This window comes from Perognathus longimembris, chromosome 14 (assembly GCF_023159225.1).
Source record: "Perognathus longimembris pacificus isolate PPM17 chromosome 14, ASM2315922v1, whole genome shotgun sequence".
In the NCBI taxonomy this organism is placed as follows: domain Eukaryota; kingdom Metazoa; phylum Chordata; class Mammalia; order Rodentia; family Heteromyidae; genus Perognathus; species Perognathus longimembris.
In genome coordinates, this window is record NC_063174.1 from 53,670,751 (window position 1) to 53,696,446 (window position 25,696).

Genomic DNA, 25,696 nt, shown 5'->3' on the forward strand with positions numbered 1-25,696 from the left:
GAGCTGAAGCATCACGTCTCCCGGGATTTAGTAGCATCCTCTCAGCAAGGTGGGCTCAGAGACAACCACAGGCCAGACACAACCCCCTGCCAAGCACCTGCTGCACGCTGAGTCCTGGGAACTCAGCTGCCACTGTCCTCTGGGTGTAGCCCATGAGGGGACAGATAGCAGAGCGGTGATTCCAAAAAGCAACGGACACGATGGGGACCAAGAAACAGACCTCCAGCTTACAGCACCAAACAAGCAGGCCCGGCTGCCTAAGGAAACACGCTGAGCTGAGGGCCCAAGGATGAGAAAGAGGGACAGGCTTCAAGGCACAGGAAGCAGCACGTGCCAAGGCCCAGAGGTAAAACACTATGAAGTGTCTCAAGTGATAACTGTCTTACTCACAAGAGCTGGTTTTCAGAGCAAGGGAGGGGAGGGGGGGTGTGTGTGAAAGATAAATAAATAGAAGTACGTTTCTTTCTGCGTCTGAGAGATAAAAGGAAATAGGTTTCTTTCTATGTCAGGTGAGTCACCAGCCACCCCTGGGGGCCAGGAACAGAGACATCAGACAGTCTCCTTGGCTACCCACTCAGACAAGGTGAATATGGGGAACCCTAAAGGGGAGGGGGGGAGTCCCAGGCAGGAGACAGACCTCACAATCTCCAACCCTGCCCCAGGCATGCCCTCAACCCTTCTCAGAAGACACAGGGAGAGCCAGAGCCGAAAGATGTCTGCACCCACCAGCTTTCTACATGGAAGGGGCAAGAAGGGGAGGCCTATGACAGAAAGGTAGCTGGACAACTATGAAAATCCACAACATGTTAACAAGTAGATAGAAACCCCTCAAATTACGTTTAGGTTGAAGCCAGGTGTTGGTGGCTCACGCCTGTGATCCTAGCTACTCGGGAGCTGAGATCTGAGGATCATGGTTCAAAGCCAGCCCGGGCAGGAAAGTCAGTGAGACTCTTATCTCCAACTATCCACCAGGAAACTGGAAGCAAAGCCGTGGCTAAAAGCGTAGAGCACCAGCCTTGAGCAAAAGAGCTCAGGGACAGCGTCCAGGCCCTGAGTCCAAGCCCCATGACCGACACCCAGCCAAAAAAAAAAAAAAAAATGAAGGTTGAATTCAATCAAGAAAGGAAGACTCAGGGTCTTATGTACTCCTGAGTCCACCAGACATGTGGGACCTCAACCCCACACTTGTTAGGGAGCCCGGAGCTTGGCCTCCGAGTCCTGAACACGGCCCTCTGCACACATGGACCACGTGAAGCACAACCTGCCCTCCACAATGGTACGCGAGCTCCAGGGTCTGTTTGGCTGAACCACGGTGTTCAGAACACACTTCCTGGCTTCTGGACTCTGAAAACAAATCCTACCATCTGTAACTGATACCTGCAGTAGGAAGCTCGGGGTGTAGGCAAAGGAAGGCAAGATGAGCCTTTCTGGCCCCAAACTGTACACAATGTGCCCGGCTGAGAACCCTCAAAACTGACCCCTGCCTTGCTGACTGAGCCCTCCTCAGCCCCAGAGGCTGAGAACCGGAAAAGCAGCCAGGCTCAGGGCGGAACCCTCACACCCAGGGAGAGACGCAACTCCCCACCGCTGCCCCCCACGACTACGCTTCAACACCACTGGCTACCACCTGACCGAACCCCCAAGCCAGTCCAAAGGCTGGCCTGGGCTCTACCTTACAAACAAGAACAACAGGAGCTTCTAAGATCCGCTCCCAGGGCTGCCGTCCCCTCCCTTCCCAAACCAAGCAGGTGTTTCCCCAGTGTTTGCCAAGACTGAGGACGTGAACTGCTACCATCCACCACCCGGAAGGTGACCGAAGCAGACGGACAGTTTCCGGTTCCTCCCCTCTTGGAAGACAGATTTTTCAAAAAAATTAACTCCACATATTCTGCTCTCTCCTGACTTGCACACGAGGCTGGACCATCAACATGGTCTTCCAACTACTCCTTCCAGAAGCACCGCTGGGGGCGTCCCCTCGGCCCGGAAGACGCAGAGTGCGCAAGGCTGTCCCTTCGGAGCGGCTGGGGCTCTGCGCACGGGCCCTACCCACGGGGAGGAGGCAGACCCCTCGACACACCGGCTCACATTTGGGGGGGGAGGACACCCCTGTGAAGCTCTTCGCCAGCTCTCTTACGCTTACCACATGTAGCCCCTTTGGGCCCTAATGTAACCACCAGGCATTCCTCCACTCACTTAGTCAACAAAAGCATATCGACCGTGCGCTTCGGCAAGAGCGAGCCACATGTCAGCGTGCAACGCTGTGTCTCTCCGTCTCTCATCAAGTCTCACCCACCCCGGGAGGTCCCCAACACCGCAGCTCATGACAGAAAGCAGCAGTGTCTGGGTTGCATAGAACCCTCTGAACAGCAGCAACGCCAGCAAACGAAGCCCCGGTGAACTTAGTACCGAACAACCCAGAGGACAGGACAGCAGGAAGCGATCAGAGCCAGAGGTCCCACCCGCAACGCCCCAGGTGAACAGAATGACCTCTGACAAACAACATGTCTTCCTTCCTCCTCCTTGGCCGGCCCTGGCTGCTGAGAGCTGTCCTGCTGGAAGCCATGGCGGGCACGGCGGCGGGGCCCTCCGCGCTCCACTGTGCCCGGGCCACCGGGAAGTTTACTAAACAAAGCCCGGTATCCAGGCTGGCCCTGCTCCTTGGTGTGTCCTGGGAACCACACTTGGCCTGTTCCTAGGAGGCGAGGTGCTGGGCTGGCTACAGGGCCACCCCAACAACGCAACACACGGGCTGAGAGACTCGGCAGTCACCCCTAAACCAGAGTCACCGGGGCTGCTGTGCCCCTCACATCAGGGTCTGGGGACCTTCCTAAATGGCTCCCTCGAGGCCCAAACAGGAAATACTAGAAACGTTGGGAAAATCAAAATGCCTACAAATCAAGGTGTAAAAGAAACAAAGTCCTTATTTCATCCCTGCTTGTAAGCAAACAGGACTAGAGAGCCAAGGCCAGGAGAGATGAAATCAAGCCCCCGAGCAAGCGGGCCGGGGACCGGCAGGCCCTCAGCAGAGGCCCTGCACGCGGGCCAAGCCGGCTGGGGAGCGGAGGGATGGAGGCAGTGACCTTCTGGGTTTCCAGTCTCAGAATCAGCACATGGAGAAGGCTGTTCCTACTCCGACGGACCTGAGTCTGAGCCCCGGGTTGCTGGGGCAGCTGGCTGGCCCGCGGCGAGCTTAGCCAGTCAGATACAAGGCCCCATGGGCTGCATGAGGGGAGGTTTCTTGGGCTCTAGGAAGTCAGTACTTCAAGGAGACTCCAGCAGAGGAGCAGGCAACTGTGGGAGGATTCAACGGATCCCGGCAAGCAGTCCCAAGAGTTCCACTTTTTTGGGGGAGGGGAGGGGGGTCAGTTTGGGGCGTGAACTTAGAACCTGGGCAGTGTCTGTAAGCTTTTTCACTCAAGGCTCTACCACTTTGAGCCACAATACCACTTCCCATTTTCTGGTGGTTAAATGGAGATAAGAGTCTCAGGGACTTTCCTGCCCGGGCTGGCTCCAAACTGCGATGCTCAGATCTCAGCCTCCTGAGTAGCTAGGATTACAGGTGTGAGCCACCAGCTCCGGGCAAGAGTTCCACTTTGAAGCCATTCTTGAGGAGCCCTGGGCTGCTTCTCCCGGGGGGGACTCCCAGCACTGCTCTGAGCCCCTTCTACATAGATGTGGAAGGTCCTTCATTCTGTCCTCCAGCTCCATGGTAGAAGGCTTGGTCCCCGGAGTGGAGCTATTGAAAGATACCTTCAAGAGGTGGAGCTTAGTCATGACCGTCATCTGGCTGCAGGGTGCCAGTGGTTACTTAGGAGGCTGGATCTGAGGGTCCCCTATCGAAGCCAGTCCAGGCAGTAAAGTTCATCAGACTCTTACCTCCAACAAACTACCACAAAGGTGTGGGGCGGGGGGGGGGGGGGGAGCTGAAGCAGAGCTGTGGCTCAAGTGGTAGAGTGCCAGCCTTGAGCATAAGAAGCAGCTCAGGATAGTACCCAGGCCCTGAGTTCAAGCCCCAGGATTGGAGCAGAAAGTAAGAAGGAAGGAAAGAAGGAAGGGATGAAGGGAAGGAGGGAGGGAGGAAAAAGAAAAGAGGTGGAGCTTAGTGGGAGGTCTTTAGGTCATGGTCTGACGTCCCAAGCAGCAGGGGCAACAGATCACAGTATGGATCCTCCAAAACTGTGAGCCAAAATAATCCTCTTCTCTTTGTAAGCCGATCAGCAGCTGATCAGCTCAGGCAGGAGTTATAGTGACAGAAAGCTGACTAACACACTCCCCTTCTCTGCTGAGAGCTCCTCAATGCCCTACCCAAACAGCACCTCCGCCAAGAAGCCCCCTGACTTGCCTAGGCTAAGGCCTTATTATCTGTCCTCTTCACACCTGGGACGGTACACTCTCACGCCAGCATGCATCCGCATGGCTGCTGTTACTGGACTCTTCTGCCTCCCCTCTGTGCCCCAACACAGACTGGGGACTTGCTGCCCCGTGAGTCTATTCTCCAGGACGCATACAGATGTTCACAGTAGTCCGTGCACACAGCCCCCTGCCGCCCCTCAAAGAGCTCTCCCTTCTCACTACGAGGAAGAGAAAGCTCAGGATCAAGGCCACGTCACTGAGCGACCCTTGATGAAGCTCCCACGGATGTTCTCAAGGCCCAGCCCCTCCCTGGGAATCTCGACTGGCATTTGGAATACAAGAAATACCAGGACAGATGACGGCGGCTGCCAGCTGTCCAGTGTGGGACCACAGGGGCTGGTCAACCCCAATCTCCACCAGGAGTGAGCCTAGGAACAAGCTCCTGCCCACTGGGCGGGGCTTCCGCATCTGCTCGGTGGCTCCTTCCCGTCTGCTCCAACCAGCTCACGTAGGATCAGCGATATACAAGTCTGGAAGCCGCCATGGTACTTGCGTGCAAACCACGAAAGGAAAGCCGCTCTCTTCCAGCACCACTGTTCCGTGACTCATCACAGAAAGGAATTTGCGAACACAAGAAAGGGACAGCACAGGTCAGACACAATTAAAGGAGGGCCAAAGAGACGCAAGGCCAAGGAGACTTACGACACTCCACTCAGTCCTGAGAAACCTGACTCCCGACTGTCTCAAAGAGGGGGGGAAGATTTTTGCAAAGAGTGGTTATGTAAAAGTGGGAGGGGGCTCAAGCCAAGCTGGATCTCAGGTCTTGCTCAGAAGTGGAGCCAACAGCAATGAGACACGGGACAGCAACCGCGCCGGAGACCTGGAGATAGTTGCAAAGCCGCAGCATGTCAGAGAGGAAACACATCCAGAGTCGGGCAAAGGACAGAACGCACGGGGTGGGGGAAGGAGCTTGGGTGAGGATGGCAGGCCCTCCGCCCAAGCTTTCAAAGCAGGTTCTGGTGCTGTTATATGATGCACATGTGCTGACCATCCGTGACCTTACCCAGCGGGGAGAAAGCAGATGGCTGGCTCCCTCTGTCTGATGGGCACAGGAGCAAAGTCAGATGTACGACACCCCCCGCCCCCCCATGAGCCATGACACCTCCCTTTCGAGAGGCAAAGGAACAAATGTCTGGCTTCTCGGGACCTTTAGTGCTACTCTGCTGGAAGCTGGAACCCGACTCCTCTGAGATATTAGCCAAAGGCCAAAGAGCCCCAAACGGTTAACATGTTAACCACGTATTCCCTCCGCCCCAGGCTACTACACCAATTGTCTCAGAAGCCAATTTTGCTCCTTGTTTAAAAAGAAACATAAAACACTTCACACGTCTATTTTTAAAGTGTAAGACTGGAAATACCATTCCATAAATACGCCCGTCTCTCTGCTCGCGGCGCATGCGTCTTCTCGCTTGCTGGTGGATGTCCCCTGTCATCCACCCTCCCTGCTCTCGCAGCCCCCCGGGGGGCCCTGTCAAACCCACCCATCCGTGCACCAGGGCCAGGCCGCCTCCTCCGCGGGAAGCGGGGCCTGCCGAGGCCGCTGTCATGTCAGCCAGCCCTGCCTGGGTCCCTGAGCGCCGGCGGCGGGTATAGCGTTGTGCTTCTGGGACCAGAGCCTCTCTGATGGACGTGTGCTGACTGCCATCACCCCATCCCGGGGCCTCATCCTGGGGCTACACGCCACGCCTGACAGCGGCTGGAAATCAATCACCATCTCCCTGATATGCTAAAACTGGACTGGGCTCCCAAGCCCTGGAGCACAAAGAGGCTCCGAGTTCAAGTCCCAGGACTGGCAAAAAAATAATAATAACAACTATCAGCGTCGACTTCTCTGTCACTGTTTCTGTTCAGTGGCACGCGGCAGGTGGGGAGCCATGTTCTCTGCGCGGGGACCATCTCTCTGCCTCTGGGGGTGGGAAGGAAACAGGCCTTTTCATTGGGGAGGCAGGTGAATACCAAGGGGACAGGACAGCTGGGGGAAGGGTGTGTGTGTTTATTATTGGGCTCAATTATACTCCACTGTCATTTTCTTCTTCTTTTTTGGTCAGTTATGGGGCTTGAACTCAGGGCCTGGGCACTCACTGTCTTTGAGCCCCTTTGTGTTCAAGGCCAGTGCTCTACCACTTGAGCCACAGTGCCACTTCCAGTTATAGAGTCTCACGGGGACTGTTCTGCTTGAGCTGGCTTCAAACCGCGATCCTCAGCGCTCAGCCTCCTGAGTAGCTAGGATTCCAGGTGTGGGCCACCGTCACCTGGTTCCCAAGGTCATTTCTAACAGACCAAGAAAGGTGGGGGATGTGACGGTGAGCATAAACAGTACCGCACGTCCCTATGGAAGACGGATTTGTCGGCTCCCTGAAAAGATGCTTCCTTTCTGGTCTCCGATCTCACCGCCGTCACCGTGGAACCGGAGTCCATGTTTCCCGGGGAGCCGACACCCCACAATGGAGACATCTAAGTTCGGACCCGTCTCCTCCTCAGGAGGGACACACTGAAAGGGACAAAGCAGCATCCTCTGTGCTGGACGCTGTCTGGGGTCATCTATCACTGCACAAGTCACAGCTGGTTCCTCAAACATGCATGCCTGAGGGCCAGGAGGGACCCCATTCATTCTGTGTGCTGGCACTGGGCTCTGAACTCAGAGCCTGGGCACTGTCCCTTAGCTTTTCTGCTCAAAGCTGGCACATTACTATTTGAGCCACAGTTCCAATACCGGCTTTCTGCTGGTTAGTTGGAGATTAAAAGTCTCACTGTCTTTCCTGCCTGGGCTTTGGCTTTGAACCTTGACCCTCAGATCTCAGCATCCTCGAGAGCTAGGTAATCCTGGAGCTCATTCATTCTTATGGAAGAAGTGCATGCTCTTGGCTTAGTGCCTCAAGGCAATAAATTCCCCGCTCTTTAAAATCGCACCAGAACGTCACGCCTTCACTGGGCTGGCCTCAAGCTGGCAGCCAAAGCTCTGCGGCCAACAGCTGTCCAAAGCCTACAGCACTGCCCAGGCGCTGCAGGGGGGGAGGGGAGGAGGGGAACACTCACCGGACAGTGGGTCTTTGCCAATCATCAAAACATTGGGCAAATTCATCACGATCAGCTGCTGGAGAACTTCCTGCAGAGACAATGGGGGAAGACATTGTTAAGAAAGAGGAAATGGGAGGAAAAACGATTAGGAAGATTCCAGCTAATCAAGACTGAATACACAGCTTCAAAATGCAAACAAGGAAGAAACTCAATAATAGGCCGCCCAATTTCCAAGTCCCATTCTCTCATTGTACTTCTGCCTCGGTCTTTATCAAATAAAGACTATGTCTATTTATGCTGAGAGACTTTGGCAAAATGATGTCCAACATGCTAGGAACTTGCAAGTTTCTTTGGAAAAGATAACCTCCTTAACTATCATCTTTTCCTTAACTATTTTTTTTCTCATATGGTTTGTTTAATTAAAGTAGAGTAGGGTATAAGAACGTAAGTGCTGTTACTGAGGCTCTCTCTACAGCCTGAGGATTCAGGACCCCAGGGTAGGCAGGCTTTCGTACAAGTTGTAGATCAGGAGACTTGGCCTTGACAGGAGCGACCTCCTGGGAAGATCCATCAGGACCTGTCCCTGAGCGGCCTGCCCCTTCAAAGGACACAGGCAGGGGGACACGGATGGCCCATGTCTGTAATCCTAGCTACCCAGGAGGCAGATCTGAGGATCACCAGACGGGGCAGGAAAATCCATGAGGCACTAATTTCTAATTAACCACCAGGAAACCAGAAGTGGTGCTGTGGATGAGGGTGGTAAATCAGCAGTCTTGAGCAAAAGGATCTCAGGGACAGCACTGAGGCCCCGAGTTCAAGCCCCATGACCATTAACAACAATATAATAAGAACACAGGCAACGACTTCCAGCTTTCCATGGCTTGTGTCCACACCAGAAACTTGGGGGGCGGGGGAGTAGATAATAAGCCATAAGGCATACCCTACTCCCATACAAATGGCCCCTTGCTCACTACTGGAGACTTTGTCCAGTACCTGGGGGCGGGGGGGGGGTCACATGTCACCATGTCAGCCTCCACTATTTTCTTACACATGTGTCAGTGCTAAGTCCTGTCAGTGAACTGTGTTCACCGCCATGGTCCTTTAGGCTCTGAAAACTCAACGTGAAAAACGGTCACACAGTCACCAAAGCATCCTACGAGGTGGGAACACTGCCAACACTGCCCGTTCCGCCAGGCAAGGCCCTCCCCAAGATGCCAGGCGCTGGTCACCTTTGCAGATCATCTGCAGTCCCTCCCCCGTTCCGGGCTGCGTGCCTGCTGCCCCTGGCCACAGGCAATCCAGGTACCCATTTGTAAGGTGAGATGAGGCAGGGGAAACAGTGTTTGGTGTCTTTGTTTTTTAAAATACTCTCAAAGGTCTGGGCAAAGGTTTCGATGCTAATACTAACCCAGGCAAAGTACCTCTAGAAAGTACTGGTAGGAAAGATATCTTCTAGAATAAGGTCTTTAATTTTAATTTCATCAATGCTTTCTAATGTTCCCATAAGAAGCAATGTCTTAGGCGTGTAAAAGGCATTTTATAAAGCCAGATGTAATCTCAGCTACTCGTAAGGCAGAACGGATGAGGATGAGGTTGAGGGTGACCCAGGCAAAGATGGATAAGTTCTATCTCAAAAACAAAAAATGCAAACGAAAAAGGCCGTGTGTGTGTGTGTGTGTGTGTGTATGTGTGTGTGTGTTGCAAGTGGTAGAGTATTTGCCTAGTATTCACGAGGCTCTAGATTCAAACGCTAGTTATTACTAAAACAAACAAAAAAAAACAAGTTTTACAAACATAGTCTCTATTTTTTTTTCCAGTCAAAGGGTACCCCTACCACTTGAGCCACAGCTCCACTTTCAGAATATACTATTAAAAAAAAAAAAAAAAGGTGTCCCTTGGTCTGGGAAGGTGGCTTAGTGGTAGAGTGCTTGCTTAGCATGCAAGAAACCCTGGGTTCAATTCCCAGTACCACATAAGCCAGAAGTCCTGCTTACCTCAATGGTAGAGTGCTAACCCTGAGCAAAAGAAGCACAGGGACAGTGCCCAGGCCCTGAGTTCGAGCCCCAGGACTGGCAAAAAAAAAAAAGTCTACCTTTCAAATCACCACAGGTTTCTTAAGGCATAATCCAATGACTAAAACTACTACCAAAACGACTTCCCTCTAAAATCACCACAATCATACTCCAGAAAAATCAAGCTCAGAGGCCAGAGGTGTGCAGTAGTTAATAGCTGGAGACACACAGGGATTTTATTTACGTTTCCTAGTAGCCACCTTTAAAAAAAAAAAAGGCATGGGGCTGGGGATATAGCCTAGTGGCAAGAGTGCCTGCCTCGGATACACGAGGCCCTAGGTTCGATTCCCCAGCACCACATATACAGAAAACGGCCAGAAGCAGCACTGTGGCTCAAGTGGCAGAGTGCTAGCCTTGAGCGGGAAGAAGCCAGGCACGGTGCTCGGGCCCTGAGTCCAAGGCCCAGGACTGGCCAAAAAAAAAAAAAGGCAAATGAGAGCTGGGGGTGGGGGGGGGGCAACGGGGGGGGGGAGGGGAAGCGTGCCTGTCATCCAGGATGCTCATGAGTCTGAGATCTGAGAGTCGCAGGTCAGAGCTGGCCGAAGCGGAAGAATCGGTGACACTCCATTTCCAAAATCACCACCACGAAGCAGACCTGGAGACACGGCTCAAAGGGCAGATGCCAGCCACCAGCAAGTACGCTAAGCAAGCACCGTGTTAAGCTGCTTCTCCGTATCCTTGAAATCCAAGGGACGATACCCGTGTAGCCTATTCTCAACTTGGATGGGAAATTTCCACTGGAGAATCCTTCAGGTATGCACAAGATTTCACCGAATGTACAGCGGAGCTCCGTCCCTGAGCTGTTCTAAACACACTTAGATATGTTCCATAAACCAGAACTGAACGGTATGTGTGCTGCTTTAACTTACAACTAAGATGACACGCTTTCTGTAGCCGCACTGGCCGCCCCACCACGGTGCCCGCGAGTCCCCTTACACCTTTAACCTTTACCCTCTCCTAGGAAAGCCCCACAACCCTGTGAGCGGACCCCACCGCGGTGGGGCTCCCAGGCGACGGGCCAGACCCTCCGCCTCCGCCTGGCAGGACGTGAGGAGCCTGCTGAGAGGTTCCCCTCCCGTGGGGCCCGAGGAACAGAAAGCCACTGTGAAGGCTGCTCTGGGGTCCCTGGCTCCACCCTGGCCAGCTGCGGGGGAGGAGGGGGGGCGCAGGACCAAGTGATGCTGGAGAGCGGCTTAGCATCCCGCTCCCGCCCGCCCCCCCTCCCACGACTGCCACCCCAAACATCAAGTCACATCCCGAGGGGCCTGCAGGGGGAGGAGAGGTACAGATACGCCCTCATTTAGGCCTGCTTTCAGAGCCTCCTGTAGGATTGCCAGGGGAAACTCCCGGAATTTTCTCTTCTCATAAGTGAAAGTGAACTGATGGCGTTCTAGGATGGCCCACCGGCGGTTAATTGCTTTAAACGATCCCTTAAAAGAAATCTAGGTCAGAGGAGGAGGGTGTGTTTGGATGGTGTGCTAGCAGCCTGCCATAGTCTTCAGTCATCCCCCCCTCCCCCTGCCCTCCCCCCCCCAACCCAGAAGCCAGGCAGGAAAGTACTTCGCAATGGGGGGCGGGGGGGGGGCGGGGGGGGAGCCAACCTCAAACCCCTGGGTCGCCCCAACGGAAGGGCTACTCCCTCCTCACGTGGAGAACCATGCAATCCCGGGAAAGATTCAGGTTAAAAAAAACAACACGTGCGTGTGCCCATTTAGCTAACGTGCATTCAGCGTGAGTTTCTGGATGAAGAATAATGATTCCTTTTTGTTGTTTTTTTTACAAGGCAAGCGGTCTTGCCACTAGGCCATATTCCCAGCCCTTGTTGTTTTTTTTAAAATGTGAAGACATCTCCCTGAACCCTCAAGGGACACAAGAGTCTTAGAGATAGATCAATATTTTAAAAGGAAGAAAAAAATGTGCTGCTGAAGGCCGAGTGCTCGGTGTACAAGATGGCCCCCCACAGGGCTGCTTAATGCCGCTGTTCACAGAAAGTCCTCGAGGAAGATCCAAGAAAAGTTACGACAAGCCCCCAGCAGCAGAGGCGGCAAAGGGATGCTCAAGGGTTGCCAAGGAAACCCGGATGGTCCAGGCAGAAAATGAGCCTTCCACAGAGGCAAAACAAAACCACAAAGAGCGTGGCTGTTGATCCACCCACAGTCTTGGAGTAGAGACTGAAAGCGGGAACGTGAGTTTGTGGCGTGGTGTGAGCAGCCTGCACACCTACGAGGTCAGGCCAGGTTGAGACCTCTGCAGAGGCACGCACGCTGCAGGCCTGGCTGGGAGCCGAGAGCAGTCAGTGCGGCGGGGGTGGGGGGGGGAAGGCAGCAGAGTGGACGGTGCAGGGGTGCAGCACAGGGCTCTCGCGCTCTCCGCAGGCAGGGGCTTCTGGCCCTGGCTGTGTCAGACGCCTAGGAGCCTGGTAGGGGAAAGACAGGACGGGAAGAGTTCCAGCTGCTGGAAAGCTCCTCCCAGCAAATGAAGTCCTGGTGACCCAAGTCCCACACCGAAGGATGCACACGCTGTGGGCCTGCGTCCCACCCAACCCCACACCACCTGACCTTCCAAACCCCGGCCCAAGCGCCGAACCTCCCCCACGCAGCCCGTGCAGTTTGCTCTTCACAAACTCCTAGCGCTCAGCCGCCCAATCTCGTGGCACTTCCCACGCTGCGTCTCAATCAGCATTCGGAGGCAGCAAAAGGCCTCAGATAGCGACAATTGGGAAAGTGAGAGCAGAACAGACTCCGTATAAGAGTCAAGATTCCTGCACAGTCGGCTTCTCTTGCTTCCCTGCTGGTGATAAACCAAGTCTTGGAAAACAATTGGTCTAGGCAGTGACTCCCTTATGCTTTAAAAGCCGGGAACATTCGACACCGTATTCTACCAGATCCACAGCTAGTAGCCGTCAGCACAAGTTTAAAAAAAAAAAAAAATCAATAGCTTGGAATCGTAATTTTCCATTAAAATGGTAGACGTGGATTACTGAGTACCAGTATCAATGAAACCTCTAACAGTGACTCTGTAAGGCTGGTTCGAATACACCATGCTTGCTTTCTGGTGGTAAAATACCAAATGCAGGCTGCCCGGGCTCTGATCACTCATGCCTGTCATCCTAGCGACTGAGGAGGCTGAGATCTGAGGCTCTCGATTTGAAGCCAGCCCCAGCAGGAAAGTCCATGAAGCTCAGGGACAGCACCCGAGCCCAGAGTTCCCCAAGACTCAAACAACAACAACAACAACAACCCACAAACGCACTCAGCTACACAAAGCAACTGCAGACAGGCAAGGGCCCATGGGAGGGCTTGCACCCCACAGGGTGACCTCGAGAACAGCACACAGCGCTCGCGGTGGTACGGGCAGGCGACACACCCACAGGCCACTCCCGTCCACGAGTCCTCGGCACGCACGGTGGTGCCGATGCTCACGCCATCCACTAACACCCCTCCGTACGCCCTGTCTCCAAACCTCTCCCCTGCAGCTTGCAATGCTGCTGACCAGATCACGAGCCAAATAACAAGATGGTGTTGGAAATACCCACACGGGTTCCCGTCTCCTTCCAAACAGCGCATGTGGTGGACAGGAGAAGAATCACTAGCGTTTCCGGCCCGCGAGTCCCGCAGCCCAGTGTCGGCAACAGGACCCGGAAGCACCCAGAGCCGGGCCGCTGGGTCTGGTGAGCCAGCCTCACACCTCGCGCCACACGCCGCCTCCCCTTAGCCCGCAACAGCGTCGTCCCCAGCTTGACGGTCACACCTGCCACTCGGGCCGGGCCGGCGCATCTCCACGGCGGGCGCCGCCCTTGGAAGGCACGGGGGCTCTGACCCCCACGAATCACAAGCCCTGGCCTGCTTCCTTGGAATGTTACCGCCAGGAGCCATCATTTTCTAATTTAGCTGCAGCAAGTTAACGTAAGCAGTGATTTACCCACACCGTCCTCGGCTCCAAGCATGGCCCTGGGGCCCAGGCTCAGCTTGTTATTATTCCATCTGCCCTGCCCCGGCCGGATGACAGGGGCGCCCTCCCCCTCCCCCCCACCAGTAGTAATGAAGTGTTCCATGTGCGGAGGCTGCCGCAGAGCTGCTGATAGACTCGATCCATCTGTTCCGCCTCATTTCAATTAATCTGGGATCCCCAAGGACCAAAACCCAGCCGATCCGCGCAAGACAAGCCTGGTGGTGGCAGCTCCTCTAATGAGGCGGTACAGAGTTCCAGGACCAGCGATTGTAAGGCTTGTCTGAGGCCACCAAAGCACCAGACACTTGCCCCGTGCACACGTTGCAGATGACTGTATTCAAGGCTGGGTTCACAGAGACACGCGAAGGCCATTCTGTTGAAAGGTAAACGAGCATTTCCCCTGGGCTGACAGTGAAACCCCAAAGCCACCAGGCCAGGGCAACGCCACCAATGCCTGCCTCTGCCTTTAGCTTGGGGCAACGGACCCCTCTCAGAGCCACAGCCTCACTTGTAGCAGGACAGGATTCCACCTCATGAAGGGGCTTTGGCTTCTTCAGAAAGTGGAGAAGATGGAGACAGGAGAGGCACAGGCACAGCTGCCTGCGAGAGGAGCCCAGGGCTGCTAGCTCCGTCACAGGCAAGTGTCTGCATGTCTTTCCAGGAAGAATGGGGCGGGAGGGGGGTTAAGGAGAGAAGCCCGTAAGGACAGGCCTGGAAGGCAGTTCAAGCGGCCCTGCTCTGTCGCTTCAGGGCTCTGTCTCCCGATGCCAGCAAGCACATGATCTGAGCCCTTAGACTGGGAATTGGGACAGCCTAGGAAGCAGGGCGGGGCATCTGTCCTCAGAAAGCAGCGGTGAGCAGTGCTCCAGCGATGGTGTGCAAGGTAAATGCGTGCCTGGTCATCTGGTCACAGGCAGCCAGAGTTGGGTGCTGTGGATTAACCACTGTAGGAAGGCATCAGTAGCCGCAGGTCCAAGGGAGGGCGGGCAGGCCCAAGGTGGCTCAATGGCGGACACTCACCTGCACACAGAGCCCAGACAGCAGGACGGGATGGGGAAAACCCACATGTGAACACCAGAAGAGCTACTCAAGAGGCTGAGAATGACGGTTCAAAGCCAGCCGGGACAGGAAAGGCCAGGAACAGGGTTGAGCTGATACGAAGAAGCTCAAGCTCATGCAGGTAGGGGAGTGGGGAGACGCCGGCAGGTGTGTGTTTTGTGTGTGTGTGGGGGGGGTGTCCTATGATAGAGGATAACAAAGAGGTGTGTGGCCACAGGGCACTGTGGCCTGCGAGGTGAGCTGCAATCGCCCATCAGCCAGTGGGCAGCGAGGGTGGCGGAGGCCCACTTCAGACCACAAGGGCTGTGCCCACTCCCTGTGCCTCCCTGTGATTCCTGGCAGGGACCTGCCCTGGAAACCCACCGAGACCGGTGGGGGAGGGCAGGCCTGCCCCACCCCAGCACAGTACCTCCCCATCCCGCGCCCACCCCACTGCCCTTCCACTCCAGGGCAGGGCTGGGGGAGCCCCCACCCCGGCATCTTACTGCCTGACGATGCTACCCTCTCCTTTCCCCACTCCCGGGGTGCAAGTCGGAGCAGGACTGGCAGTATGCACCTGGGAGCCTACCAGGGCCTGTGTGGGCAGGTAGGGGGGAACAGCCAGGCCCCCATCCCATGGCCCAGCTCTCCCCGCCCCCCCCCCCACGCCTCATTGAGAATTCTGAGAGCCTGTCTGGGCTCAGGAGGAGAGAGCCGTGGTTGACTGGTGACCCTTGCCCAGCTGAGCGGCCGGTGCCCCGTGTGACTGACACCGGTGGCTGCCGAGGGCCAGGAAGCTGCCAGCGCCCGGCAAGGGCACCAAGAGGGAAAAAGCCTGCAGTGCTCGGCTCCCAGACCCACGGCTTCACCTCGGGGCACCAGACTGCTCCACCACTGCACCCTGATTCTTAAGCCAGCACTGAGACATAGCTCCAGCTCCAGGTAGGGGCAGCTTCATGACAAGTACCTCAGCAGGAAGTGAAAATCCCAACAGTCTTTACGGATTTCGCAGCTGCCGCTGTCCAGGGGAGGGGGGAAGGGAGAGGGGGGGACGGTCAACAGCCCTGCCTGTCCTGGGGCCGCCTGATGTACTCTTTCTGTCCTACACCCACCACCTGCCAGGCCCACCCTCTCTGAAAGCCTTCCTCTAAGCCCTCTTGCTCTCTGGTGCCGTCTCCAAGCCCCCCCCGCCCCCGCCCCTGCTCCCCCCCCCCCAGCACAGCAAGCCCCACGTTCCAGGTCATTGAGCTCACCTGCTGGCCCCCAGGGAACCCCCACCAACAGCCAGCTAAATGACACTTCTGGCTGTGAGCAGGAGGTCTCGGGACCCCAGAGCCAACACAACAGCCGGCCTACAGGGCAAAGGACCCTTGATTGATGCCCGTGGCTTAGGCCTGTAATCCTAGCTATTAGGAGGCTGAGAAAGGAAGCCCGGGGAAGCCAGTGTAGTGGGGGAGGTGGGTGGAGGGGAAACAAGAGACTCCAATTAACCACCAAAAGCCAGATGTGGACATGTGGCCCTAATGGCAAAGACCAAGCAAGGGCACAGGGCTGGTGTTCAAGTTCCAATATGAAAACAAGAGGAACCCAGGTAACAATAACCCAATAAGCCAGAAGCTAGATCGCATTACTCTATGTCTCTCATTAAATCCTAACTTGGGCAGGCAGTTACCCAGAAGCCTCTGCCAGCTCATTTTCTGTAGGAAATGAAGAGGGTAATAGATGTCGCATCCACGTTTGAGGAACCACTAAATGCTGATGATCAAGAATGATTTAAGGGGCTGGGGGATATGGCCTAGCGGCAAGAGTGCCTGCCTCGGATACACGAGGCCCTAGGTTCGATTCCCCAGCACCACATATACAGAAAACGGCCAGAAGCGGCGCTGTGACTCAAGCGGCAGAGTGCTAGCCTTGAGCGGGAAGAAGCCAGGGACAGTGCTCAGGCCCTGAGTCCAAGGCCCAGGACTGGCAAAAAAAAAAAAAAAAAAAAAAAAAGAATGATTTAAGAAGAAAAAGCAATTATAAGATGAGAGAAAAGGCCTTGACAAGATGGGAGTTAGACAATGTAAAAGTACAGTCAGAGTGTGGCAGGGTAAAGAGGCAAAGTTAAAGAGTTCCATGGGGCTGGGAATGTGGCTTAGTGGTAGAGTGCTTGCATGAAGCCCTAGGTTCAATTCCTCAGGGCCACATAACCAGAAAAGGCCAGAAGGGGCGCTGTGGCTCAGGTGGCAGAGTGCTAGCCTTGAGGCAAAAAGAAGCCAGGGACAGTGCTCAGGCTCTGGGTTCAAGCCCTAGGACTGGCAAAGAAAAAAAAAAAAGTTCCATGCCAGGTGCCAGTGGCTCACACCTGTAATTCTAGCTACTCAGGAGGCTGAGATCTGAGAATTAGGGTTCAAAGACAGTTTGGGTAGCAAATGTGAGACTCTTCAACTAAGTAATGAAAAAACAAAGTGGAGCTGTGGCCCAAAGTGGTAGAGAGCCAGCTTTGACCAGAAAAGCTCAGGAACAGTGCCCAGGCGCTGAGTTCAAGCCCCAGTACCAGTATATATATATATATATATATATAAAAACCCACCCCCAAACCCCAGAGTGACCCCTGCTGCCCAGGGGACTCTGGCCCTGTGCACCACTGTCAGGATGGCAGTTTGTGCAAACAAATGCCAAGCACACAGTCCCAAACAGTGGCCACTGAAGCCTGCTGACTCTGATCTACTGGTCAGGTGGAATTCACAGGAGCCAAGTGATATGCATGGTTTGTCCAAGAGTGAGGAAAGCACAGGAGACAAAAAGGCCAGTTCCTCATAGCCCAGGGCTTTTGTTCACTGTGAATGGTCCTGAAGAGTCTAGAAGTCAAGCTCAGGATCCTTCCGACTTTTTTAAGCCGTACGTAGCACTCGGGATGACTGCCCATTCCAAGCGATGCTCAGAACGAAGAAGCCCCGGAGGGCTGCGCGAAGCATCACTGGGAATTGTGCTCCGTTCTGAGTAACGAAGACCTGAAAAATAGCAATCTGGAGAAGATCTGAGTTTATTCGAAGCCAGCTGGCCCGGCGTGGTGGGGAGAGCTCCTCAGGGGGGCTCTCGGGGTGCCCGCTACGGAGGCTGGAGGCTCAGCCGTTCCCTGCACTGAGCTCAGGAGCAGCCGCGTCGCTACCCACGCTTCACAGGGTGGCAAGGGCTGGGAACTGAGAGGCGGCAAGGCTGGACCTCTGGCCCGGCGGGGATTACCGTCTTGTAAGACGTGCGCACACATGTGGAAGCAATCATTGGGGAAGGCCATACATAAGGAGGCCCCGTGTGCCACAGAGAGGACGACGAGTCCCCACGGGTGAGGAACGCCACGAGCGGCTGAGGCCACGGCACCCAGCAGGTGCCACACGGAAAGGAGACCTGCGTGGATGGACAGGAAGTGGCCAGGCGGAAGCAAGAGAAGGGTAACTACGGAAACAGACCTCACCCCAACCCCGTTCCCAGCGAAAGTCCCCCAACATGCTCCGACCTCGGTTAACCACTGAGCGCCACCCCGTCTCTAGACACTTGCCGCTGGTCCATGTCACCACCACCTGCAAACCCTTCTTCTCAGTGGAAGAGCAGCTATCTGCCTAGCAAGCAGGAAGCCCTGAGCTCAAACTCCAGTGCCCCCCCCCCCAAAAAAAACCCAAACAAACGTAATAATAGGGCACGGTGGTTCCTGCCTGTCATCACTCAGGAGTCTGAGAGGTGAGGAATGCAGTTCGAAGCCAGCCCAGGCAGCAAAGTCCGTCAGACACTTATTTCCAATGGACCACCAAAAAAAAAAAGCCACAATTGGAGCTGTGGCTCAAGTGGCAGAACTCTACTATTGAGTTTAAAATAAAAAAAAGCAAAGGGACAGTTCCCTGGCCCTGAATTCAAGCGACAGGCCCCCCCGCCCCCCCAGCTGTCTTCCACCCATTTTCATTGCGTCTGTAAATATTCCTAGAGAGTGGATTCGCTTAGTTGCTTTTAACCTGAGTAACAAAGGAATCGTGCTAGGTGTGATGTCAGGGAACCCGCTATTTTTACCTAATATTTATGCACTGCTAGGAGCCAGGCACGGCGCCGTGTGCCGCGCGGTTAATCTGTTTGGACAGCTGGATAATATTCCATTGTGTGGCCGCGCCTCCGTGCGTCCAACCGCTCTGCCAACGACAGGCATCTGGGCGGCGTCCAGCACGCGGTGACTATGCCCAGAAGCAGCACGGGAGACATTCTTGCACACGTCTCCACCGCCCGCGGTCCGGTCCCTCTCGGGTGTACACATCTGGGAGTGAAGTTAGCTGGGTGGCTGGGCAGGCAGAGGGCAAGCTGCAGGCATTTAATAGTCGACCGTTGTGTTGTTTTTTAAAAGTAAACACACCGCCGCTTTGTGCGACCGCCGGAAGCAGACGGGAAACCACAGAGAACGCTTGCAACGCACCGTAGTCCACCGAGGCTCTGATCCTTCCAAACGCACAGACCCACCCCAACCCACTGCTGCAGGTGGGTGAGCACAGGAGCAGGTCCCGGTCCCCAGCCAGCCTGACTGCCACCCCCTCCCCCCAAGGCCTTGCCCCCCACGCCCCCCCACCCGGAAGGGCAGGGAATGCCAGGCAGCTCTTGCTCGAGACGGCAGCTCCGGCCAGGGAAGGATGACACTGCGGTCAAGGGGATTACGCCACAGTGGACACCTCCACAGGGTCAAGTTCAGGGTCAAGGGTGGAAATAAGCTACTCACAGACCTGTCTGTACAGGACCCAGAGCTGGTCACACAGGGCAGCAAGGGGGCAGCCGGGGTGGGGGCGGGGGCTGCTGAGGTGTCTGGTGACCGATCTTTCTCACTCCATCACTCAGTGCCCGATGCATGTGCCTCCCGGGAGCGGAGTCTGATGGTACCCATGAAATAGGGGCTCCAGCCACTGGGGCACGGCACCTGATCTCCCCGCTGCCTGTCAGCATGTGTGGCTCGGGACAGCTGGCAGCCGCGGCCTGGCACCTATGCCCCTGCTTGGCCCACCATCAAGAGCTGCTTCGCCAACTCCCCCTTCCCAGCGGGCCTGATGAAAAATCTGGACTCTGTTCTCAAGTTCAGCTATAGGGCGGTGGGGCGGTGGGGCGGGGGGCATGGCTCAAGCAGGAGGCCCGAGTTCAGTCCTCGGTAACACAAAAAAGAAAGGGTTTGGGGGCTGCATACAGGTGCTGTTCGCAGTCACCCCCGGCAGGATCTCAACGTGCTGGGGACTTGCACAAGCAGCCCCTGTGCTGTGGTCAGGATCCTGCAAAGACCCTGTTCCCGGGGCTTCAGCTTCAATGGGGGGACCCTGAGTCTGGTATCCCCCAAAATCTCATTCACTCCTTCGTATTTGTTTTGCCTTCTCACACAGACGCTCAACAGAAGTCCAATGAAAGTGAAACTCACAGTGCTACTTGTGTAAGAGAACGGACAACCCCTGAAAAACTGTCGATGGCAGGACCTGCGTTATCTTGGAATACCTCAGTGGACTGCGACTTTGCACAACATCAGTAGTTGTGTTAACTTTAGGATTCAACAAAGTGGGAAGAAGCAAGCGGCTAAGAACGCAGTGCCTAGGTAGGAGTCTAATGGATTACCTCATTTGCTTATTTTCTGTGCTGGGACTGGGGTTAAACTCAAAGCCCCTGCCTCTCGCTTGGCCTTTTCGCTGATGCTCCACTACTTGGGCCCTGACTCCACTTCTGGTTTTCTGGTCTGGATGACTTTCTTTCTGGGCTGGCTTTGACTCGCCAGATCCTCAGATCTCAGCCTCCTGAGTACTTAGGGTTACAGGTGGGAGCCGCTGGCACCGGGCTCCTGGTGTGTATCTCAAAATAGGTAAAACAGTTTGACAAAAGAGTGCCAACACGTAAGAGGCATGTCAGAAAAACTGTAGATATCTTAAAAAATGGGGAGATACCGACCCTCCAACTCAACCAGCCACGAGCAAGACCTGCTCCCCCCATCCTCTGTCCCTTCCTCTGCAACACGGGACTTCACGGGGGAAGTCCTCCATTAGAATGAACCTCCAAAGAACACGGGCGCTTACGGGACCCAAATGACGTGCTTCAGGCACGCTCCCCCACCACATCGTGGCCCCTGGATGTGTGCGGAGGGCGGCCCAGAAGTGCCAGAGAGGGGTCGGGGGGTGAGAAGGGACAGGTCGGGTGGGATTGAAGATGCGGTGGCACTGCTGATGGCGAGATCGAGGCAGTTTTTCCTCCAAGTGCCAAACTGACTTCCCTTCCGACAAGAAGACGAGGTAGGAAAGGGGGGACCCCCCCCACCCCCGTGCTAAGAGCAGCTGTCTCGGAGAGAAGCACCTGGGTGAGCAGAGGTAAAAGGCGCAGGGGCCGAGCCCGAGGGACTTGAGTCTCCTGTACAGCTTGACTCTGACCCACCAGCCCTGTCTCCAGGGCACAAAGGGGCCACGTGAGGAGCAAATGCCAAGTCTCAAATAACCAGCGCAGAGTCCTGGTGACACAGCCGGTGAGACCAACCAGCCAGAAGAGCGAGCTTTTGTATGTGTGTGTGCACGTGTGTGTGTTCGCCACTCCTGGGGCTTTATCTCGGCGCCTCAGACTCTCGGCTAGGCCTTTTCAGTTCAGGGCTGACACTGTACCACTTCGGCCACACCTCTAGTCTCAGCTTTTTGCTAAGGTATTCGAAAGAGTCTCAATGGACTCCCCCCCACCCCCCCCCCCCAGCCCCCAGGCTGGCTTCTAACTATCATCCTCAGATCTCAGTCTCCTGAGGAGCTAGGATTACAGGCGTGAGCCACCAGCCCGCCCATCTGGGTGAAAACCTTTTCTACCCCCCCTTTACAGTCAGAACAAATTTGGGAGCAAACTCAAACAAACATCATGCCACCCCACTCCTCCATCGCAAAGTGCTTTCAACGAGCACGGGCACTCTCTCTCTCTCTCACCATTACTGCTTTAGTTTTCCTCCGACATACTTCAGAAAATGAAGGCCTTTGCAGGCCTGCTTCCAGGGGCTGGATGGGAGGTAAAAAGTGGGTGGACAAGCACCCCGGTGCCCAGGGCTTCCCACTGCCTTGGGGAAGGCTTCGAACCTGCCTGCCTCGGGGAGGGGTTTCACACTTCTGGCCTAAGACCCCAGGGGGAGCAGCAGTGCAACTGTGGATCCCAGCAAGTCCCAGCTCAGCCTCTTTGCCTCCTGCGGATTCCTTCTACTTCTCAAAGGCCCCGGGATGTTCTGCCCTAATAGTTGAGCTCTATCTTTCCTCAGATTAATGTCAGGTTAAGAGCGATCAGCCTCCCCTTCTAGTTCCAGACTCAGAGCCAGCTGCCCCGTGCCTCATTTTGTTGTTGTTTTTTTCACCTTGTAGAATGACAGAACACACACACACACACACACACACACACACACACACACACACACGCGCGCCTCATTATAGCCCCACACCCCTCACTCTGATACCACTAACGGACGAAGGCACTTTTACCCAAAAGCCGAGGTAGAAGCTTCAAAACCCAGCAAAAAAAACCCCAGCCAATCCGCACCTAGGACTAAACCTGGGTTTGACCGAGAGGTTAACCACTTCCTGGATTAAACAGATGGTCTCTAAGGACATTTCACATTTGCTGAGCCTTAGCACAGCACTTAGAAGAGTGTTTAAGTAGGTACGCAACGAACCCTGCTGCTCCTGGTGCCCTGGATGCCGAGCTGAGAAGCTACACACTCTAAAAGGCGCTTCACATTAAGACCAGGTGTTCACAGACTGCGTGTTGTGGATCACCCCTGTAATCACAGTTCTCAGGAGGCAGAAGCAGGAGAACCCTAACTTGGAGGCCAGGCCAGATTACGTAATAAGACCTACTGGGAAGGGGGAAGTGCAAACAAAGAAACAAAAACCACCGCTCTTTGCTCTCCAGCTCTGCCCCAGTGCCTATATTCTGGGCTCCCCCTTCCCTAGAGCTCAGTAGGGTCCCTGGTGGCTCTCAGGGAACCAAGCCTGCAGGCAGGGAGAGGACTGAGCAGAGGAGGAACCCCACAACCACGGAGACTGAAGACACCATCACCGGGCTTCGGGCTGAGAGGACCAAGCAGCACCGAGACCGTCTTCGGGTCTCCCAGACTCCTTGGACAGAAAGAAGGCTTAGTTACATCCTCCAAACCCTGTCCAGGCCCCTTTGGTCTTGGGGGGTGAGGGCTGTTTGTTTTGGTGTGCTGGGGTGGAGATGGAACCAGGTCCTCATGCAGGTTCTTAACCACTGAGCTACCCAGCAGCCCCCGTGTGCCCGTTTTTACGCCCTCTGCCCCACCTCATGGTGGCTACCATGTTGTCTGTGGGGCAGCACGCCCCCCCCCCCCCCCCGCAACCTGTGGCCTCCATCCTAGTCACAGATCACAGCAACCGCCCTCCCCTCAGCCCTGAGGTGTGGCGAACAGCAGGTCCCGTTTCCCCGCCCCCCCCCCCCCAGGGCTCCGGGCTCCCTTCCCAGGCCCTCCAGAGGGCTGTGCCCCTCTGCACACCCAGGGTGGGGGAAGCTGCTCCTCCATGTGAGTGACCCTCAAGAACCCCAGCTCTGCCAGGCCCAGAATGCTTCACCTCCCAGGCTATCTTCTCCCACAGGGGGTCCAGCCAGATACTCAGGGGGCCAGGACCAGCCAGGCATGACGGGCTTTGTTCCTGCCCAACTGCCCACTTTGATCCCGCTCTCTCCCCATGGGCCCGGAAGGGGAGGGCTCCTCCCTCATTCTGCTGGAGCACTGGAGTGCAGAGGAGCTGCGAGAAGGGGGGGGGGGGGGGAGAGCCCCGGAATCCAGCCTCCGGAGAGAGAGGCTAACTCACCACGCTGCCCCATCCTTCCTAGCGGAGGAGATTCCACCTAGCCGCAGAGCGATTGGTTTACTCTGCAAAACCAGTTCTCCCCACGAAGGAAGAACAGCGTGCAGCTTGTGAATGGCCGGTGAGAAACCGGACACCCCTGGGAACCGCTCTGCACTGGGGGAAATGAAGCGCTGGGAAAAGACACAAGCACTCCCCTAGGTTATAAACCATTTTATTGTGGGCAGCGTGCTGGGACAGGGAGCCGGAGTCTCTAAAGGGGAGGATGGAACAGTAACGTGAGAGCCTCAAAACACACACACACACACACACACACACACACACACACACACACACGAGCAGGCCCATGTTTCTCAGAGTAAGAAGGAGGCAAGTTCATCTGTGTAGAAACCCCTCCAGGAACAAGTGCTTCTGTGAAGCCACAACAAAGGCCAGTGAGGCACCCAGAATGGGACAGAACGGGGGGGGGGGGGGGGGGCAGAGCCTGCTGAGCACCTTGCTGGGCACCGCTGTGCTGCCAGGAACACAGTATGAGGTCATCGCATGCACACACACACACGCACACACACACACACGTGCGTGCGCACACAGTGCATCCTGGGAAGGCAGTCACAGGCACCATACTAGTGGACAGCCGCGCACTGGTGTATCCCAGAAGACAGTGTGAATCAGAGTACCGTGCCGGGGACCATGGACCACCCAGTGAAGACGTTCGTTCCAAGGTTATCACACCTGGTACCAAGAGGCCCAGTCCCAAACCAAGCCCGAGCTGGCGTCAGGGGCTCACACCTATAATCCGTGCTACTCACAAGCAGCTGAGGTCTGAGGGACACAGAACAAGGGAAACCCCAGCAGACAAAGCCAAGAGACTTCTCCCTAACCAGAAAAAAACAACAACAGAAAAGAGAAGTAGAGGGCTGGGAATGTGGTCTAGTGGTAAAGGGCTCGCCTCGTATACGTGAAGCCCTGGGTTCGATTCCTCAGCACCACATATATAGAAAAAGCCGGAAGTGGCGCTGTGGCTCGAGTGGTAGAGTGCTAGCCTTGAGCAAAAAAAGAAGCCAGGGACAGTGCTCAGGCCCTGAGTTCAAGCCTCAGGACTGGCAAAAAACAAAACAAAAGAAACAGAAGTAAAGGTGTGGCTCAAGTGGTAAGAGTGACAGCCTTGATGGAAAAAGCTAAGGGAGAGTATGAAACCTTGAGTTCAAGCCACGAGCACCAAAGCAAACCAACAACCCAGTCATTCGCAGAAGCACTGCTCGGCGGTGGATTACATGCGGGCAGGGGGAGGGAGGGGAGAAGGCTCGTCTTTGCCCCCACCTCACACCCTGGGACCCCCAAGGTCTCCCGCACTCACACCTGCTCCCAAGCCAAATGCTGGAGTGGGTCCTCCCTCCCTGAGCACAGACCACCCCCGCTGGGGGTGGACCTAGACCCTGGACAGCAACCCCCGGAGGACGCCAGCTGCTCCCAGTGATGTCCTGTGTGAAAAGCCCTGCCCCCCCCCCAAGTCTACAGCATGGGGGTGGCTCTCGCCCACCAGCCACTAAGCATCAAAGCGCAACACAACCCCTGTCCTCCGGAGAGGACCGGTCTTCCTGTCCTTGTTTTCTTTCAAAGCAAATGTCTCCCGGGGCAATGCAATGTGACCCCTTAGGTCACTGGAGCCTTTCCCAATGCGCCACCAGCCCTCCCTTTCATTCCGCAGTGGAGGCCCGCCTGGGAGGCAGCACAGAGGCCCGGGTCCGCAGGACTCCAGGCCACGCGAGCCCAGGTGGACAGTGCGGTCCTGTGGCCCGCGGCCACGCAGGCTGCCCCACGGAGTCGCCCAGTGAAATCCACTAACCAGAGTCGTTCTTATTCCTCACGTCACCAGCGCAGAGGAACATGCTAGATGGGCCGGAGCAGGAAGGTGTGGGGTTGTACTTCCCATGTGACAACCCCAGATGTGTGTAGGTGGGAGCGAGCCACTCAGCACCCCCCCCCCCCCGCCGCCATCGTTTCCTCAGCTGTAAATGGAGTAATTCCTGAGCCAGCCACCTCCCTCCTACTTCATATAGACTCTCTGGTGACTGATCTTACTCCTCCTATGACGGATCTACAATTAAAACACTTGACGCAGCCAGGCATGTGTGCGCACACATGCATACCCACCCCCCCACACACACACCACTCACTCTTGAGGTGTTTAAACAATCACCCGCCATTCCAAGTATTTCAAACTTAATGGACTTGCTGGGTTTCTGGACAAAACCACTGTGCAAACATAACTGACTCCTCGGCAGGATCTGCAACAAGAGCTTCGAACCTGGAGCTGGTGATGGTGTTCCCTTAGCAGGGTTGCGTTCCTAGCCTTGGGGCAGCTGGGCACACAGCAGT

At 55.6% G+C, this 25,696-nt stretch overlaps 1 protein-coding gene across 3 annotated transcripts in view; it reads right to left on the reverse strand.

Annotated features, from left to right (window-relative positions):
• The window catches only part of Ccdc88c (coiled-coil domain containing 88C), a 107,045-nt gene that overhangs the window by 55,687 nt on the left and 25,662 nt on the right, over nt 1–25,696 (reverse strand). For all 3 annotated transcript variants that reach the window (XR_007213160.1, XR_007213159.1, XM_048361925.1), the window contains exon 4: nt 7,450–7,519. Coding sequence is in view for 1 of the 3 variants with exons in the window: in XM_048361925.1 (XP_048217882.1) it covers nt 7,450–7,519 (70 nt within the window). In the remaining 2 variants the exon portion in view is untranslated. The remainder of the gene's footprint in view (nt 1–7,449; nt 7,520–25,696) is intronic.